This window comes from Bidens hawaiensis, unplaced genomic scaffold, assembly GCF_021521415.1.
Source record: "Bidens hawaiensis isolate Kalapana, Puna unplaced genomic scaffold, B.hawaiensis_p1.1 tig00036414_1, whole genome shotgun sequence".
NCBI lineage: Eukaryota > Viridiplantae > Streptophyta > Magnoliopsida > Asterales > Asteraceae > Bidens > Bidens hawaiensis.
This window is the reverse complement of record NW_027505412.1, coordinates 151,807-165,605: the sequence shown is the minus strand read 5'-3', so window position 1 is coordinate 165,605 and position 13,799 is coordinate 151,807. Positions and strand designations below refer to the sequence as shown.

At 38.5% G+C, this 13,799-nt stretch overlaps 1 protein-coding gene across 1 annotated transcript; it reads left to right on the top strand.

Moving 5' to 3' along the window:
- Positions 1–9,999: 9,999 nt before the first annotated feature.
- LOC143613029 (uncharacterized) lies at positions 10,000–13,270 on the top strand. Its single transcript, XM_077086860.1, has 4 exons — positions 10,000–10,063; positions 10,550–10,948; positions 11,799–12,210; positions 13,033–13,270. Exons 2-4 carry the CDS (start codon positions 10,558–10,560, stop codon positions 13,232–13,234), a joined length of 1,005 nt encoding a protein of 334 aa, XP_076942975.1. The 5' UTR covers positions 10,000–10,063; positions 10,550–10,557; the 3' UTR covers positions 13,235–13,270.
- The last annotated feature ends 529 nt before the right edge of the window (positions 13,271–13,799 follow it).

Genomic DNA, 13,799 nt, shown 5'->3' with positions numbered 1-13,799 from the left:
AGATTTCGATCTCTGAACGCGAGATCTTAGCCATCTTCACGGACAAGAGCTCGACTTGGCATTGGCATTGACATTGAAACAAAAAATTGGCCAAAAATATAACTTAACTTTTTAGTTTTTTAGTTATTTATGTTTACTTTTTATTAGTTTTTATTTTCTAGATTTTGAGTTTATGGTTTGCATTTCTTTTTAATTAATGTAATTGTTTCCACTTTTTTTTTTTAATTTATACATTTTAATTTATTTTATTAAATACTATAGTTTTAAAGATATATTTTAAATATAAAAATTGTATTAAATAAAAAAAATAGAAAATGAAGAATGATGGAGAATGATACAAGTGGTGCATACCCCTATGTTAAAGGGTGTTGAGGGGTAATGGAGGGAAACTGACGTGACACAGATGTGACGAATGAGGGGAATGATGTTGAAGGGTGTATACATTGATAAATAAATTATTAGTGCAAAGGAATTAGATAAGATCGGATCGTTTAGAATTTACATTAGCTTATGCTTCAAACGATATAAAGCTATAACTAGTTTTTCGCATGAGTGAAATTGAAGAAAGAAATGGGATAATGGAAATATGTTGGTGAGACAATGACAGATGCTGAATTAGGTAATATGAAATCAAATATGCAAACTATATTGAATTGAAAAAGATGATCTCAAGGATCTACAATGGATAACTAACCACTGAAGTGGTCCCAGGGCTATGCCTCTCTCATGCTAATGCAATAAGCCTAACAAAGTACTCCCTCCGTCCCATTATAAGTGTCTTAGTTTGAAAAACACAAAGTTATCCCTCCGTCCCATACAATGATTACTTTTTTACGTACTAAATGACAACAATACCCTTGGAAATTGGGTCCATCAATATTGTTTTTAATCCTAGTTTTGTGTGATTAAGGATAAATTTGGAAATTTGTAATAAATTTTGAAAGTGGACATTTGTAATGGGACAAATAAAAAAGGAAATATGGACACTTCTAATGGGACGGAGGGAGTATCTAATATCTCCCCCCCCCCCCAAATGACTATTGATCCTTATTTATAGAAATAGAAATTACACTTACCCATTCCACAATTAAAAAAGACTATTAAGTAACAAAATAGAATAAGATCGCTATTAATACCCCCCCCCCCCCCCCCCCACACACAAGATTTTCCCTTACGGCTTGATAGAATACCCCACAGTCGGATGAATAAACCCATCGGGATGGAAACTGTCCATATGCTCCAACTGAAAATGCAGCCCCCTCGAGTCCATCTGATTCACCATCCCCGAGAAACAATAGCGAAGTTTACCCTTCGGGAACTTATGAGCTGGACTATAGAGTTGTCTGCATTTGTAGCAGAGTCCTTTCTTCCTGTGTTCCTCCCATTTGATGCGAGATAAGGAATGAACACCTCGATCACGATAGCCTACTTGCCCACTGGCAGGTCCGTAATTCCAAACAGTTTTGGACACCGTATTGCCCAACGAACGATGCTCGATCCCGTAATCCAACAATGGCAGCCCCGCAAGTGGAGAGTACCAAAAAGGAGACAACAACGCGCTAGAATCCAATGGCCGAAGTATCAACTCGATATCCTTAGCCATAGACTCGCATCAATGCAAGAAGTTGGACAGTGTAAACGAACCCTTGGTTTGACGTCATCCTTTAATCCAACGATAAAATAACCGAGAGTTTGGGACTCTGGTAAACGAGGAACCAAGGACAACAAATACTGTGAATCATCTATATAATCAAGATGGAATCCGATTGCTGAACAGTAGCTAATTGTTCATAAGGGTTCTAAATTGCGAGACCATTGAAGTGCTGTAACAATTCATACTGAAATTCGATCCAAGCCAACGAAGGGAGAACTTGAAGGATGATCGTAAACCAGTGTTGGGCAAAACCGATCATACTTAGTTGAGCAAGATGCAACCGAGAAGCATAGGAAGTGTGATTGAGATCGAAAAACATGTTAGCCTTCTAGATCCAGCCTTGAGGATTAAAACCAGAGAACTTAGGCAATTTCACCTTCTTTACAACTCATGGTAACCCAAAAGAAGCATCAATTGAATTAGATTTCAAACCAGATGAAGTGAAAACCATACCAGAAGAGCCCGATCCAGAAGAATCATCAGCATGCCTCTTTTCCTGAGATTTCATCCAAGTGAGCATCAACTTACGAAATTCAGCCGATTCCACCCGATCCGCTTCTAACATAGAGAGAGAAGCCCTAATTTCAGCTACATCAGATTGAAACTTTTGAATATGTTGGTTGTGAGTATCCAAACGAGAAGTTTGATTAACCATGATTGAATCGGAAATTGAAGGAACAAAACAGATTGAGGAATTTGGAGGTAGAATAGAATTAGAAATCGGATTAGATCCGATAATCTGAACTGAAATCGAATTAGATCTGAGACCCGAATGTGAACACAGATCTGGATATTGAAATTGAAATGATAGCGAAAGTGAGGCAGGTTGGACCAATGAAAAATATTGAATTAGGTAATATAGAAATGATGAAATCAAATATGCAAACTATATTGAATTGAAGAAGATGATCTCATGGATCTACAATGGATAACTAAGCATCGAAGCGGTCCCAGAGTATGCCCTTCTCATGCTAATGCAATGAGTCTAAAAAAACTATCTAATATATCTCTCCCTACCAAAATGACTAATGATCCTTGTTTATAGAAATAGAAATTAAACATACCCCTCCCAAAATTACAAAAACTATTAAGTAACAAACTAGAATAAGATCTCTATTAGACAATATAAGAGCAAACGAGAACGCTACCAGAATAGTAACATAGTGATGTGTTGAAACGCCATGCTTGTAAATCATCAACTCAACCTCCGATCAATGTTCATGAACGCCAATGATTACGTTTATCTCCATCGATAAAGTTATTCTTTTCAAAAGTAAATGAATGAGTGACGAGTGTACCTAGTTTCTGGAAGTAACGTAGATTTGATGTCATTGATACAAAAAGGTTTCGTTAGTAATGGATGATTTTAGTCTGATCAGAATGATTGCAAAGTTGGCGGTGATGCATTAGAAAAGGATGTAATTGATTTAGACAAAAGCAGTCGATTTATGGCCAAACAACGGAAATGACACCACATTCATGAAATGAATACATGATTTAAAATCTTAAATGTAACATGAACATCAAAAAGGTATATGCTACAGTAAAAGCAATACATTTTTTTATAAACAAGCGTCTTTCATTTAAAAAAACAGAAGAGTAGTAAGAAGGTAACACAAACTAGAATTTAGTTTGGGCACTATATATATATATCAATCAATCATGCCCAGTAAAATCCCACCGACAGCAAAGCTATAAGTAGGGTCTGGGGAGGGTGGGATGTAGGCACACCGTACCTCTATCCAAAGGAATAAAGAGGTGGCTTCCAGAGAGACCCTCGGCTCTAGGTACATGTGTATGAAGCAAAATAAAGGAAATCAAAGTTTAACAGTTATATAAAAACTACTACTAATTATAATAATATTAATAATAAGATCACAGTTTAACAGCTATATAAAAACTAATAATAATTATAAAAATAATAATAATATATGTAAGGGAAATACCATTATGGTATGTGACCTAAATAAGTTAAGTCTAAGCCCTAAGGTATTCAATTCTCTCTAAAAATCCTTAACTTTAATTCTACTTCTCCACGAATTCCTATCCTCAACCATGTCCTCGGAGAGGTTTAGGTCTATCAAATCCTGCCTAATCCTCTCATCCCAAGTCAATTTCGGTCGTCCTCTACCCCTCCTCCCCTCTATAGTAATGTTTTCTACGAATCTAACAGGATTCGTCGTCTGTCTTCTCTTTACATGTCCAAACCATCTCAATCTCCACTCTCTTATCTTGTCTGCTATGTTCGCCACCCCTAATCTCTCGCGAAACACAACGTTTCTTATTCGGTCTAGCCTTGTGTGCCCACACATCCAACGTAGCATTCTCATTTCTGCTACCTCCATCTTCCGCACTTGTGCCTTCTTGATGGCCCAACAATCTGTTCCATATAGCATTGCAGGTCTAACTGCCACCCTATAGAATTTTCCCTTTAGTTTAGTCGGGAAACTCTTGTCGCACAATATACCTGTGGCTGCTTTCCATCTACACTATCCTACCTGAACTCGGTGGGTCACATCACTGTCTAATTCCCCATCGCTCTGTACAAAAGATCCTAAATACTTGAACTTCGTTACCTGCGGGACCACCTGCCCTTCAATTGTGATCTGTGCGTCTTCATTGTCGTTTATCCCACCAAAATCACAGTGGAGGTACTCCGTCTTAGATCGGCTAATCTTTAAACCTTTTGTCTCTAAGGCTGTTCGCCACTCCTCAAGCCTCATGTTTAGATCTTGTTTTTTCTCAGCAAGTAACACAATATCGTCTGCGAACATCATGCACCACGGGAGAGTCCCCTGAATCGACTTTGACAACTCATCCAAGACTACTGCAAAAAGAAACGGGCTCAACGCTGACCCCTGGTGAAGACCTACCTCTACAGGAAAGAAATCAGTATCCCCCACTGGCGCACGGACACTTGTTTCACTCCTGGTATACATATCCATAATTATCTCTATGTATTTCCTGGGCACTCTTCTACCCTCCAAGCACTCCCAGAGCACCTGTCGTGGCACACTGTCATAGGCCTTTTCTAGGTCAATAAACACCATATGTAGATCACGCTTCTTCTCCATATACTTTTCCATTAATCTTCTTATAAGGTGTATTGCCTCTGTAGTGGAACGCCCCGGCATGAAGCCAAATTGGTTGACCGTAACCTGAGTTTCTCGTCTAAGTCTACCCTCAATCACTCTTTCCCATAGCTTCATAGTATGACTTAGTAGTTTGATTCCTCGGTAGTTACCACAACATTGGGCGTCTCTTTTGTTCTTATATATAGGAACTACAACGCTGCTCCTCCACTGGTCTGGCATCTTACCTGATTTGAGAATACTATTGAACAGAGTAGTTAACCACATGACTCCTTCCTCCCCCAGACACTTCCACACCTCGATGGGTATGTTGTCTGGGCCAACCGCCTTAGACCTTCCCATCCTCCTAAGTGCATCCTTCACCTCTTCTCGTGTGATCCGTCGGCAGTAGCAGTTATTCGATTGTTGTCGTTGAAAGTTTGTGTTGTCATGTTCTTCTTGGTAAGCTCTCCCATTGTTAAAAAGATTGTGGAAGTAGGTTTGCCATCTTAGCTTGATGTCCTGCTCCTTGACCAGTACATGCCCATCTGTATCCTTTATGAACTTTACCGGTCCTAGATCTTGCCTTCTACGCTCCCTGGCTTTGGCAATCTTAAACATAGCATGTTCCCCCTCTTTTGTTTCTAGACTTTCATACATCCGTTTAAAGGCCGCCTTCTTTGCTTCTGCCACTGCCTTCTTCGCCTCTATCTTGGCCGTTTTGTAGTTTTCCCTCAATTCCACTCGCTCCACCTCATTCGTGCACCTCATTAGCTCCCTAAAACATCCTTGTTTGTCCCTTATCTTGTCTTGCACTGCGTCATTCCACCACCAAGACTCCTTATGCCCACTTGTATTTCCTGTTGTGACCCCGAGAGTCTCCTTTGCTACTTGGATGATCTTTGTCTCCATAGCTTCCCATATATGAGTTGAGTCCCCATTTAGTCGAGCCCGCGTATGCAGTATGAGTTTATCCTTAAACAGTAGGAAATTTTCGTCCTTCAAATTTCCCCATCGAATTCTCGGTGTACCTTTCTTCTCTCGAACAGTCAGCTTATTTCTGAAGGCTATATCTGTCACTAGTAGTCGATGTTGAGTCACAACTGCCTCCCCAGGTATGACTTTGCAGTCCTTCCACCAACGTCGGTCTCCTTGCCTCATCAAAAGGTAGTCAATTTGCGTGTCGCGTCCGCCACTGCTAAAAGTGATTAAATGAGAATCTTGTTTCCTAAAATAAGAATTTATAATACCTAGGTCATGTGCCACCGCAAACTCTAGAAGATCTGTTCCGGTCTCATTCCTATCACCAAAACCGAAACCCCCATGTACGGCTTGAAAACCATCGTTAGCCTTACCAATGTGTCCATTAAAATCACCTCCTATGCAAATCCTCTCCCCCTAGGTATGCCCCCTACCACTGCGTCTAGGCAATCCCAAAATTCTGTCTTTTCCTGATCCCCTAGGCCTACATGAGGCGCGTAGGCGGAGACTACTGCCACTACTTCCTCTCCTAGTACTAATTTCAACACCATAATCCTGTCATTATGTCTTATCACCTCCACCACACTAGTGTGTATTTCCTTAGCCACTAGAAACCCCACTCCATTCCTAGCTCCATCAGACCCCGAGTACCACAACTTATACCCATTACACTCAGCCCCTCTATGTCCTTTCCACTTAGTCTCCTGGAGGCATGCTATCTGAACCCTACGTCTTTTAAGCACATCTACCAATTCTAGCAACTTACCATTTAATGTTCCTACATTCCAAGAAGCCAAACGCGATATACGCTCCCTATCTTTACTCTTTCCTACACCCCTCGTTTCAGGACATGGTCTCAAGTAATAGTCATGGTTCCTACGCTCTATGGTTGCAACTAATCACACAAACACAAGCAATAGAACACCAAATCAATAATAATAATAATAATAATAGTAACAAAAACTAATAATAATAATAATAGTGTGTAGCAATAACAATAATAGTCAAGAGATCTTAAAATGAAAATAAACTCCAAAGATCCGGATCACGTATGTTCTAATGATAATAATAATAATAATACTAATAATAATAATAATAATAGTGAGAAAGGAACGAGTATACCGTGAAGATGATGAAGGCAGATACAGCTCAACGGCAGCCAGGTTACAAGAAACCCTAGGTGATATGAATAATATAATAATAATATGAATAGGTTCAGATCGGTGATTGAAGAACGGAATCAAGAACTAGAAATAAAGGTACGAGAGACAGGTCTGGTCGGTTGACTTTATTTCTGGTCAAACCCGACACTGGTGGAGAATGGAAAATATCACCAAATCAAAAGTCTAATAGCAATACACTGGTTGGAATATTACACCAGCGAAACAACGGGTCAAAAAGGTGACTGGAAACAGGTGCAGCTAGTGGCCAGAGACGGATTCCGGCAGGGGCTGGAGGTGGAAGACGGCGAAGACGACGACAAGGACAGGATACGTAGGTATCTTGTAACATCCCGAAATTTCAAGATAATATTAATTATATTACTTAATAATAGAGGGAAAGTTTACTCGGGTTATCAGGAAATAAATAAAAGAATAGAGGTTAGTATGGGTCGGGCTAGTGTCGGGTAATGGACGTTGGTTATGGATTTGGATTAATTGAAATGGGTTAAATGAGAATGGGATTTCAGGGATATAAATACCCCCAAAATTCCAAAATATCTTCATTTTCCCCACTCTCCTAAACACACACATACACACACATTCTAACCGATCAAGATTCGAAGCCGAGACCCGAGATTTTGTTGACATATCTGAGTTGGTAAGGTAATAACAAATCCAACAAAGCTAATATTACTGAAAATGGTTAGGATTGGATGGGTTAACCGGACCCGAAACCCAAACTGCCCAAATCGGACCCCTAAAACGTCGATTTTAGGCCGATTTGATGGTTGGGATTTGTAGGCGCCGATCATACGATTCCGTGGGTACCAAAATCGAGTTATTTGGCTAAGAAACGAAGGAGTTATGGGCAAACAGATCTGCAGCGCGATAACTTCGCCTGCAAGATTAAGTTCGCCTGATGAACTTCGCCTTCAAGTGTAACTTCGCCTTCAAGCGTAACTTCGCCTTCAAGCGTAACTTCGCCTTCAAGCGTAACTTCGCCTTCAAGCGTAACTTCGCCTAAGGATAACTTCGCCTGAAGCCAAGTTCGCCTAAGGTTTAACTTCGCCTGAAGCCAAGTTCGCCTAAGGTTTAACTTCGCCTGAAGCCAAGTTCGCCTAAGGATAACTTCGCCTGAAGCCAAGTTCGCCTAAGGTTTAACTTCGCCTGAAGCCAAGTTCGCCTAAGGTTTAACTTCGCCTAAAGCCAAGTTTGATTAAAAAATAAATTATAAAGCGATAAGTTAAAGTAAGCTAATACTAGGCCACCAGATTAGATCAGACGAGTATTGATACGTGTAACTTGTACAGTCAGCCGAGCTCAAATAGAGAAGGGATTTACAGCTATCAGAAAATAAGCAGAATTCAGGTGAGTTTCTAGCCCCATTCCTTGTTATGTTTTCGGGGCTGTGTGCATACTTGATGTGTTGTTAATACATTTATCCTAAGTGATAAGTGTATGCCATATGTGATATATGTGATATGTATGAATGATTGCTTGATGGTACGTGAACGATCTTCGGATATTGCACGTACTGTCAGGTTGTAACGTTATAAATATGGTAAGTATGATATGTATGTTTATGTGTATGAACGTAATAAAGTTAATAAAAGAAGGAAATGACGGTTGTATGGTTGTATGGTTACGAAAAGGGTACCGAGCCCTAATAATACTCGAGGTATGATGTATGGTTGTATGGTAACGAAGAGGGAATCGAACCCTACTAATATTCGAAAACAAGGGACCAGACCCTTATAATATCTGTGATGTTAGGGACCAGACCCTTATAATATCTGTGATGTTAGGGACCAGACCCTTATAATATCTGTGATGTTAGGGACCAGACCCTTACAATATCTGTGAGGATAGGGACCAGACCCTCATAATATCTGTGATGTTAAGGACCAGACCCTTATAATATCTGTGATGTTAGGGACCAGACCCTTACAATATCTGTGAGGATAGGGACCAGACCCTCATAATATCTGTGATGTTTGGGACCAGACCCTTATAATATCTGTGAGGTTATAGGGCGAAAGGCTCTTTAAAACGTATGATTATGAATGTAAAGAAAGTATGTAAGTAAGAAAGAAAGTATGCAAGTAAGATTGAAGGTATGAGTACTTATGTGTGTATGAAAGAAAGTTATGAGGTTAAGTACGTATGTATGTAATAAGGTATTGTATGGTATTGTATGATTAACTAGAACTCACTCAGCGTAGCTGACTTTTAGTATGCACGCAAGTGAGTAGGATGAGACAGCTGGTTTGAGTGGAGGACACATGGCAGAAGACTAAAGCCTGGCATCTGAAGATCTGATATGTTTTATAAGTTATGTTTTGATTTTGAAAGACAAGAGGAATGTTTTAAGACATGATTATGAATTGATATGTAATGTTTTATGAAAGTTTTATATTCCGCGTAAAGTTTTAATAAACTCTGATTTGAAGAACTGTGTTTATGAGTAAATCCGACACGAAAGTAGGGCCACCGGGTTCGGGGCCTTACATATCTCCGTGACTGGAGCAGGATGGCTATCACAACGGTTCCGGGGTGAGTCTTCACTTGCCGGAAAAAGGAGCAGATCTGGATATCTCCGTCGGCGCGTGACGGCGGTTCGGCGGCAAGTGGCGGCGCGTCCGACGTCAGTTGGGCCCGAAATTTTCAGGGTATATAGATTGAAGGATTCTGAGAAAGATGGCGTGTGTGGTGAGATGCAACGGTGAGCCGAAAAAGGATTTTGTGACTCGGCAGCTGGTTAAAATAATAAATATTTTCAAATTTAGAGCCCAATTACATTGAACATTTTTGTGTTTAGTTTGGGCACTAATTATGAGAAAAGAAACGATAGTTGCCTGCACTTGAATTTAGGCATAAAGCAAAGGACCCAATGACAAATTCCATAAGCTAAGAAGAAAGGCCGTCAGTCACCATCGTTGGTTCCGATCATAAACCCTAGAAAATAAAAATGATGAGACGAGCTTTGTTACTGAACAAACTCCCTCTTTGTCACCTCTTAAACCCTAACCCCCCCAAACTCAACAACAATTCCATCTCATTATTATTATTATTATTCGGATCCAAGCTCAGATCATTCTCAACAACTGAGAATGAGAATCCTTCATCGACGGAATCAACCACCATTTCCAAACCTCCGTCGAAGGATCTCCAAGTTAAAGACGTCAGCAATAAAGGTACCTTACTAGTTTCATAAACCCTAATTTTAGTTCTCTTATCAAATTCTATATATATATGTAATAATTAATAACTCAGGGCCGAACTGAGCAAGGTCTAACTTTCATATTCAATTATTCATATGTTAATTTACATAACATATTAATTAATCACGCAATTCTCATGTTTATATTTTGTTTTCTAGTTAATAATTTTGCTTAAATCTTATCAATATGATAAAGATTAGCTAAGTCATTAGAAATCTTAAAAACCTTTAAGGAACAAACACTAACGAACCCATTTGAACAAACATGTCTGTTCGTGTTCGTTTATTTAGTTAATGGAACAGACTTTCTTGCTCATGTTAGTTCATTCATTAAACATAAGCGAACTTCCCGCCATGAAAGTTCACCGAACGTTTGGTTTGTTTACATGCCTAGGAATATATGCTTGTGAGAATATAGGATCCTGGTGAAGTTTTTTTCTGGTTAATACTTGCTTTGCAGAGCTGAAAATGCAGATAGAGAAGTACTTTAAGGACAAGGATGAAGAGGTATTGCCTGATGTGTTAGAATCAATATTTAGGAGGCAAGTTACACAAAAACATGCTGATACTGATGATGAGCTGCTTGAGGAGTTTAGGATGAAGCCCATTGATGATGTTAACGATAAAGAGTTTGAGTCGGATTTTGAGGAATGCCATGAGACAGATGAGGAGATTGATAATCTGTATAATTCAAGAGAAATTGTGACCAAGAAGATGACAAAAGACGAGTTCTTTTACATGGATGATAAAAAGTGGGAAGGCATGATTAAGGAGGCTACTGATGGTGGTCATCTTAAAGATACTAAGGAGTGTGAACAGATACTACAGGACATGTTCATGTGGGAAAATCTCCTTCCAGGTATGTTAATTTTGTAATCCATTTTTATTTAGTTTGTGACATGATTGAAAGTTAGATCTGTAATGGCTGAAGCTAATAAATTGACTTAGTGATTAGAAAGATCTTTATGCAACTGTTTTTGCGAGGCCTTGGAGGGGCAAAACAAGTTTAAATTGTCCTCTTGGTGTTTATAATTTCATTTATTGTTCTATTGGTTATTAGATAATGGCATTATTTTCCTCTTACTTGGTGTTTATGTTGTGACCATTTGTTTCTGCAGTAATTCTTTCTAATTAAACTCGTCCCTTTTTAACATTTTGGTGTTTTTTGAGCTTATTGGTCACATAAGCTTGAGGTTAATGTGTCAGAAAACACATCAATGTGTCTTTTAGGTGGTTTTTGTCCTTAGTTATTTATGTGTCATCATTTTTTAGAAGTCCTTTTAATTTCTTTTAGTGCCTCACTAGTTGGGAGACAGCATTGCATTCTTTCTAGTAATAAAATATAATTTTCTTCTACATAAACTTTCCCCTCACGTCTCAGCATTCATTAAGCAGCAGAAACAATAAGATTGACACCACACATAAGTTCTTTTAACGTTGTTTTTTGAGTATATTTTTTATTTTATTATAGAGAGACACACTACACAATATATATCTTTTTATTGTATGATAAAACTGCGACTGTATGGAATGCAAAATGATGAATTTTGGAACGCTAAAGAAATACCATGTATAATTGTATAACGCCATGTGTCTAGAGGCCAAAATTTACCTTCACTTAAAAATTTGAAAATATAGTCATATAACACACTATAATAGCTTTCAGTGTTAGTTCTATTGGCATGCATTTAACTTACCTGTGAACTCAGAAAACCTGAAGAAACAGGTTGAAGAAAAATACAATGAGATAGCAGATATGGTTGAAACTGGTGAGCTTGAACCCGAGCAAGGTTATGAAATGTACCAGGAATTTGAGCATAACATGCTCCTGAAACACGCTAAGGAGACAGAAGAAGCGGGTCCCCCAAAGTTTGATGAGACTTCCGCTTTAGAGAAGAAAGACGTAGATGACCCCCCGGGTGAAGGCCCTGTGCTTAGGTGGCAAACACGGGTCGTGTTTGTTCCTGGTGGCGATTCATGGCATCCTAAAAACAGAAAAGCAAAACTTGCTGTCACTGTCAAAGAACTTGGTCTTTCAAAAAACCAATTTCGCCGACTACGAGAATTGGTCGGGAAAAGATATAACCCTGGAAAAGATGAACTTACTATAACCAGTGAGAGGTAATTAAATCAAACTTATTGAATGCTTAAATCTTTAATAAAATTTTATTTTGTAACTGTAGTTACCAAACTTATATGCTTAATTTTATACTATTTAGAGGTGGCAAAATAAATTGGTTGGGAGGTTTGGATAATAGAGTGGTAACTTTTTTGTATGGGGTTGAAACAGGGCTCCGTGTCCCATTGAGTTGACCCAAAACACTTTTGGCTCACTTTTATTTTACAAATAGGTTACCCGAATTTTAAGACACTATTTTAAGCCACCAAGTCAGTGTCATTTATGCTAATTGTGGCCTAAACAAGCTCATATCTTGCGAATCATCTGATTCAGTGGATAAAACAATTAACTTCTTTGTAAATGCTGCTCATCTTGACAACTTTTGTTCACACTTTAATGCTGATTCTTTTTTTCTTCATAAAAGTTAGGGGTGCTTTTGTCATTTTACAGTTTTGGGCAAGTTTTTGGCCAGATTTGGCAATTTGGCAGGGTGAAACTAAATTAATTTTTGGGTGGTAGTGTGGCATGTTATGTTAATATGATATTTGGGTGGCATGTAATACTGATATGATTCATGTTTTGGGCAAGTTTTTGGCCAGATTTGGCAATTTGGCAGGGTGAAACTAAATTAATTTTTGGGTGGTAGTGTGGCATGTTATGTTAATATGATATTTGGGTGGCATGTAATACTGATATGATTCATGGGTAGTCGTAGCATAACATTTTGAATACTTGACCTGTTTCGTTTAAGACTTTAAGCTGCTTTTTTACTGGTTGTTAGATTTACCTATTATTTGATGTGTGAAAGTTCATATCATGTGTAGGTTTGAGCATCGAGAGGAAAATAGGAAGGATTGTCTCAGGACTTTATTTGGGCTGATTGAGGAGGCTGGTAAAGCTGATAAGCTCGTTGATGATGCTAGAACTGGTTATGTGAAGACTAGACTTCGAGCCAACCCTAAATTCATGGAGTTGTTAAATGCTAAAGTTATGAAAAATGAAGGATCTAATTCGTTGCATGCCTGATGATGAGGTGTACGCTTGTGGTCACACATATTCAATGGTCAAAACTAAAACAAGTATGCACTAAATTGACCCGTATTTCTAGATAGTTTGACAACTCTTTTGTTTTGCTGTTATTTTAGCACACAAGTTAGAAGATAATATCTTCTTGCCTTGTATTTGCGAACCATAAAGTGCACATTCACGTCACATTTTTGTGTTATAGATGGTGTATTAGTTTGTTGTTCTGCCATTCCAAAAGAAAATGCTCATAATGTTTATATGATATGAGCAATTGAGCATGTGTGATACAAGCTCGAGCTCGATTCCGAAGTCCAAGAATGTCCACTAGAAACCATTTTTGTTAAAAAGCTTGATAAACCCGTCACACTTTCATATTTTTTTTGCAGTTTTAACTCCCAAAACTTTTTTTAGACTTCCATGATAATAATTAATAGGTCGCTGCTTGAAAATATAATTCCATTGCTTAAAGCATCAGTGTCGATTACAAATGTACCAATGATAACATCTTTCGTTGCCAAACTGTGTGACCTTAATACTGTCAAAAACAGTTTTTGAATGCTGAAAA

Coding starts and splice junctions, on each gene's coding strand:
- LOC143613029 (XM_077086860.1), top strand. CDS start 10,558: ATGCAGATAGAGAAGTACTTTAAGGACAAGGATGAAGAGGTATTGCCT. Junction 10,949..11,798: donor GTGGGAAAATCTCCTTCCAG/GTATGTTAATTT, acceptor CTGTGAACTCAG/AAAACCTGAAGAAACAGGTT. Junction 12,211..13,032: donor CTTACTATAACCAGTGAGAG/GTAATTAAATCA, acceptor TATCATGTGTAG/GTTTGAGCATCGAGAGGAAA.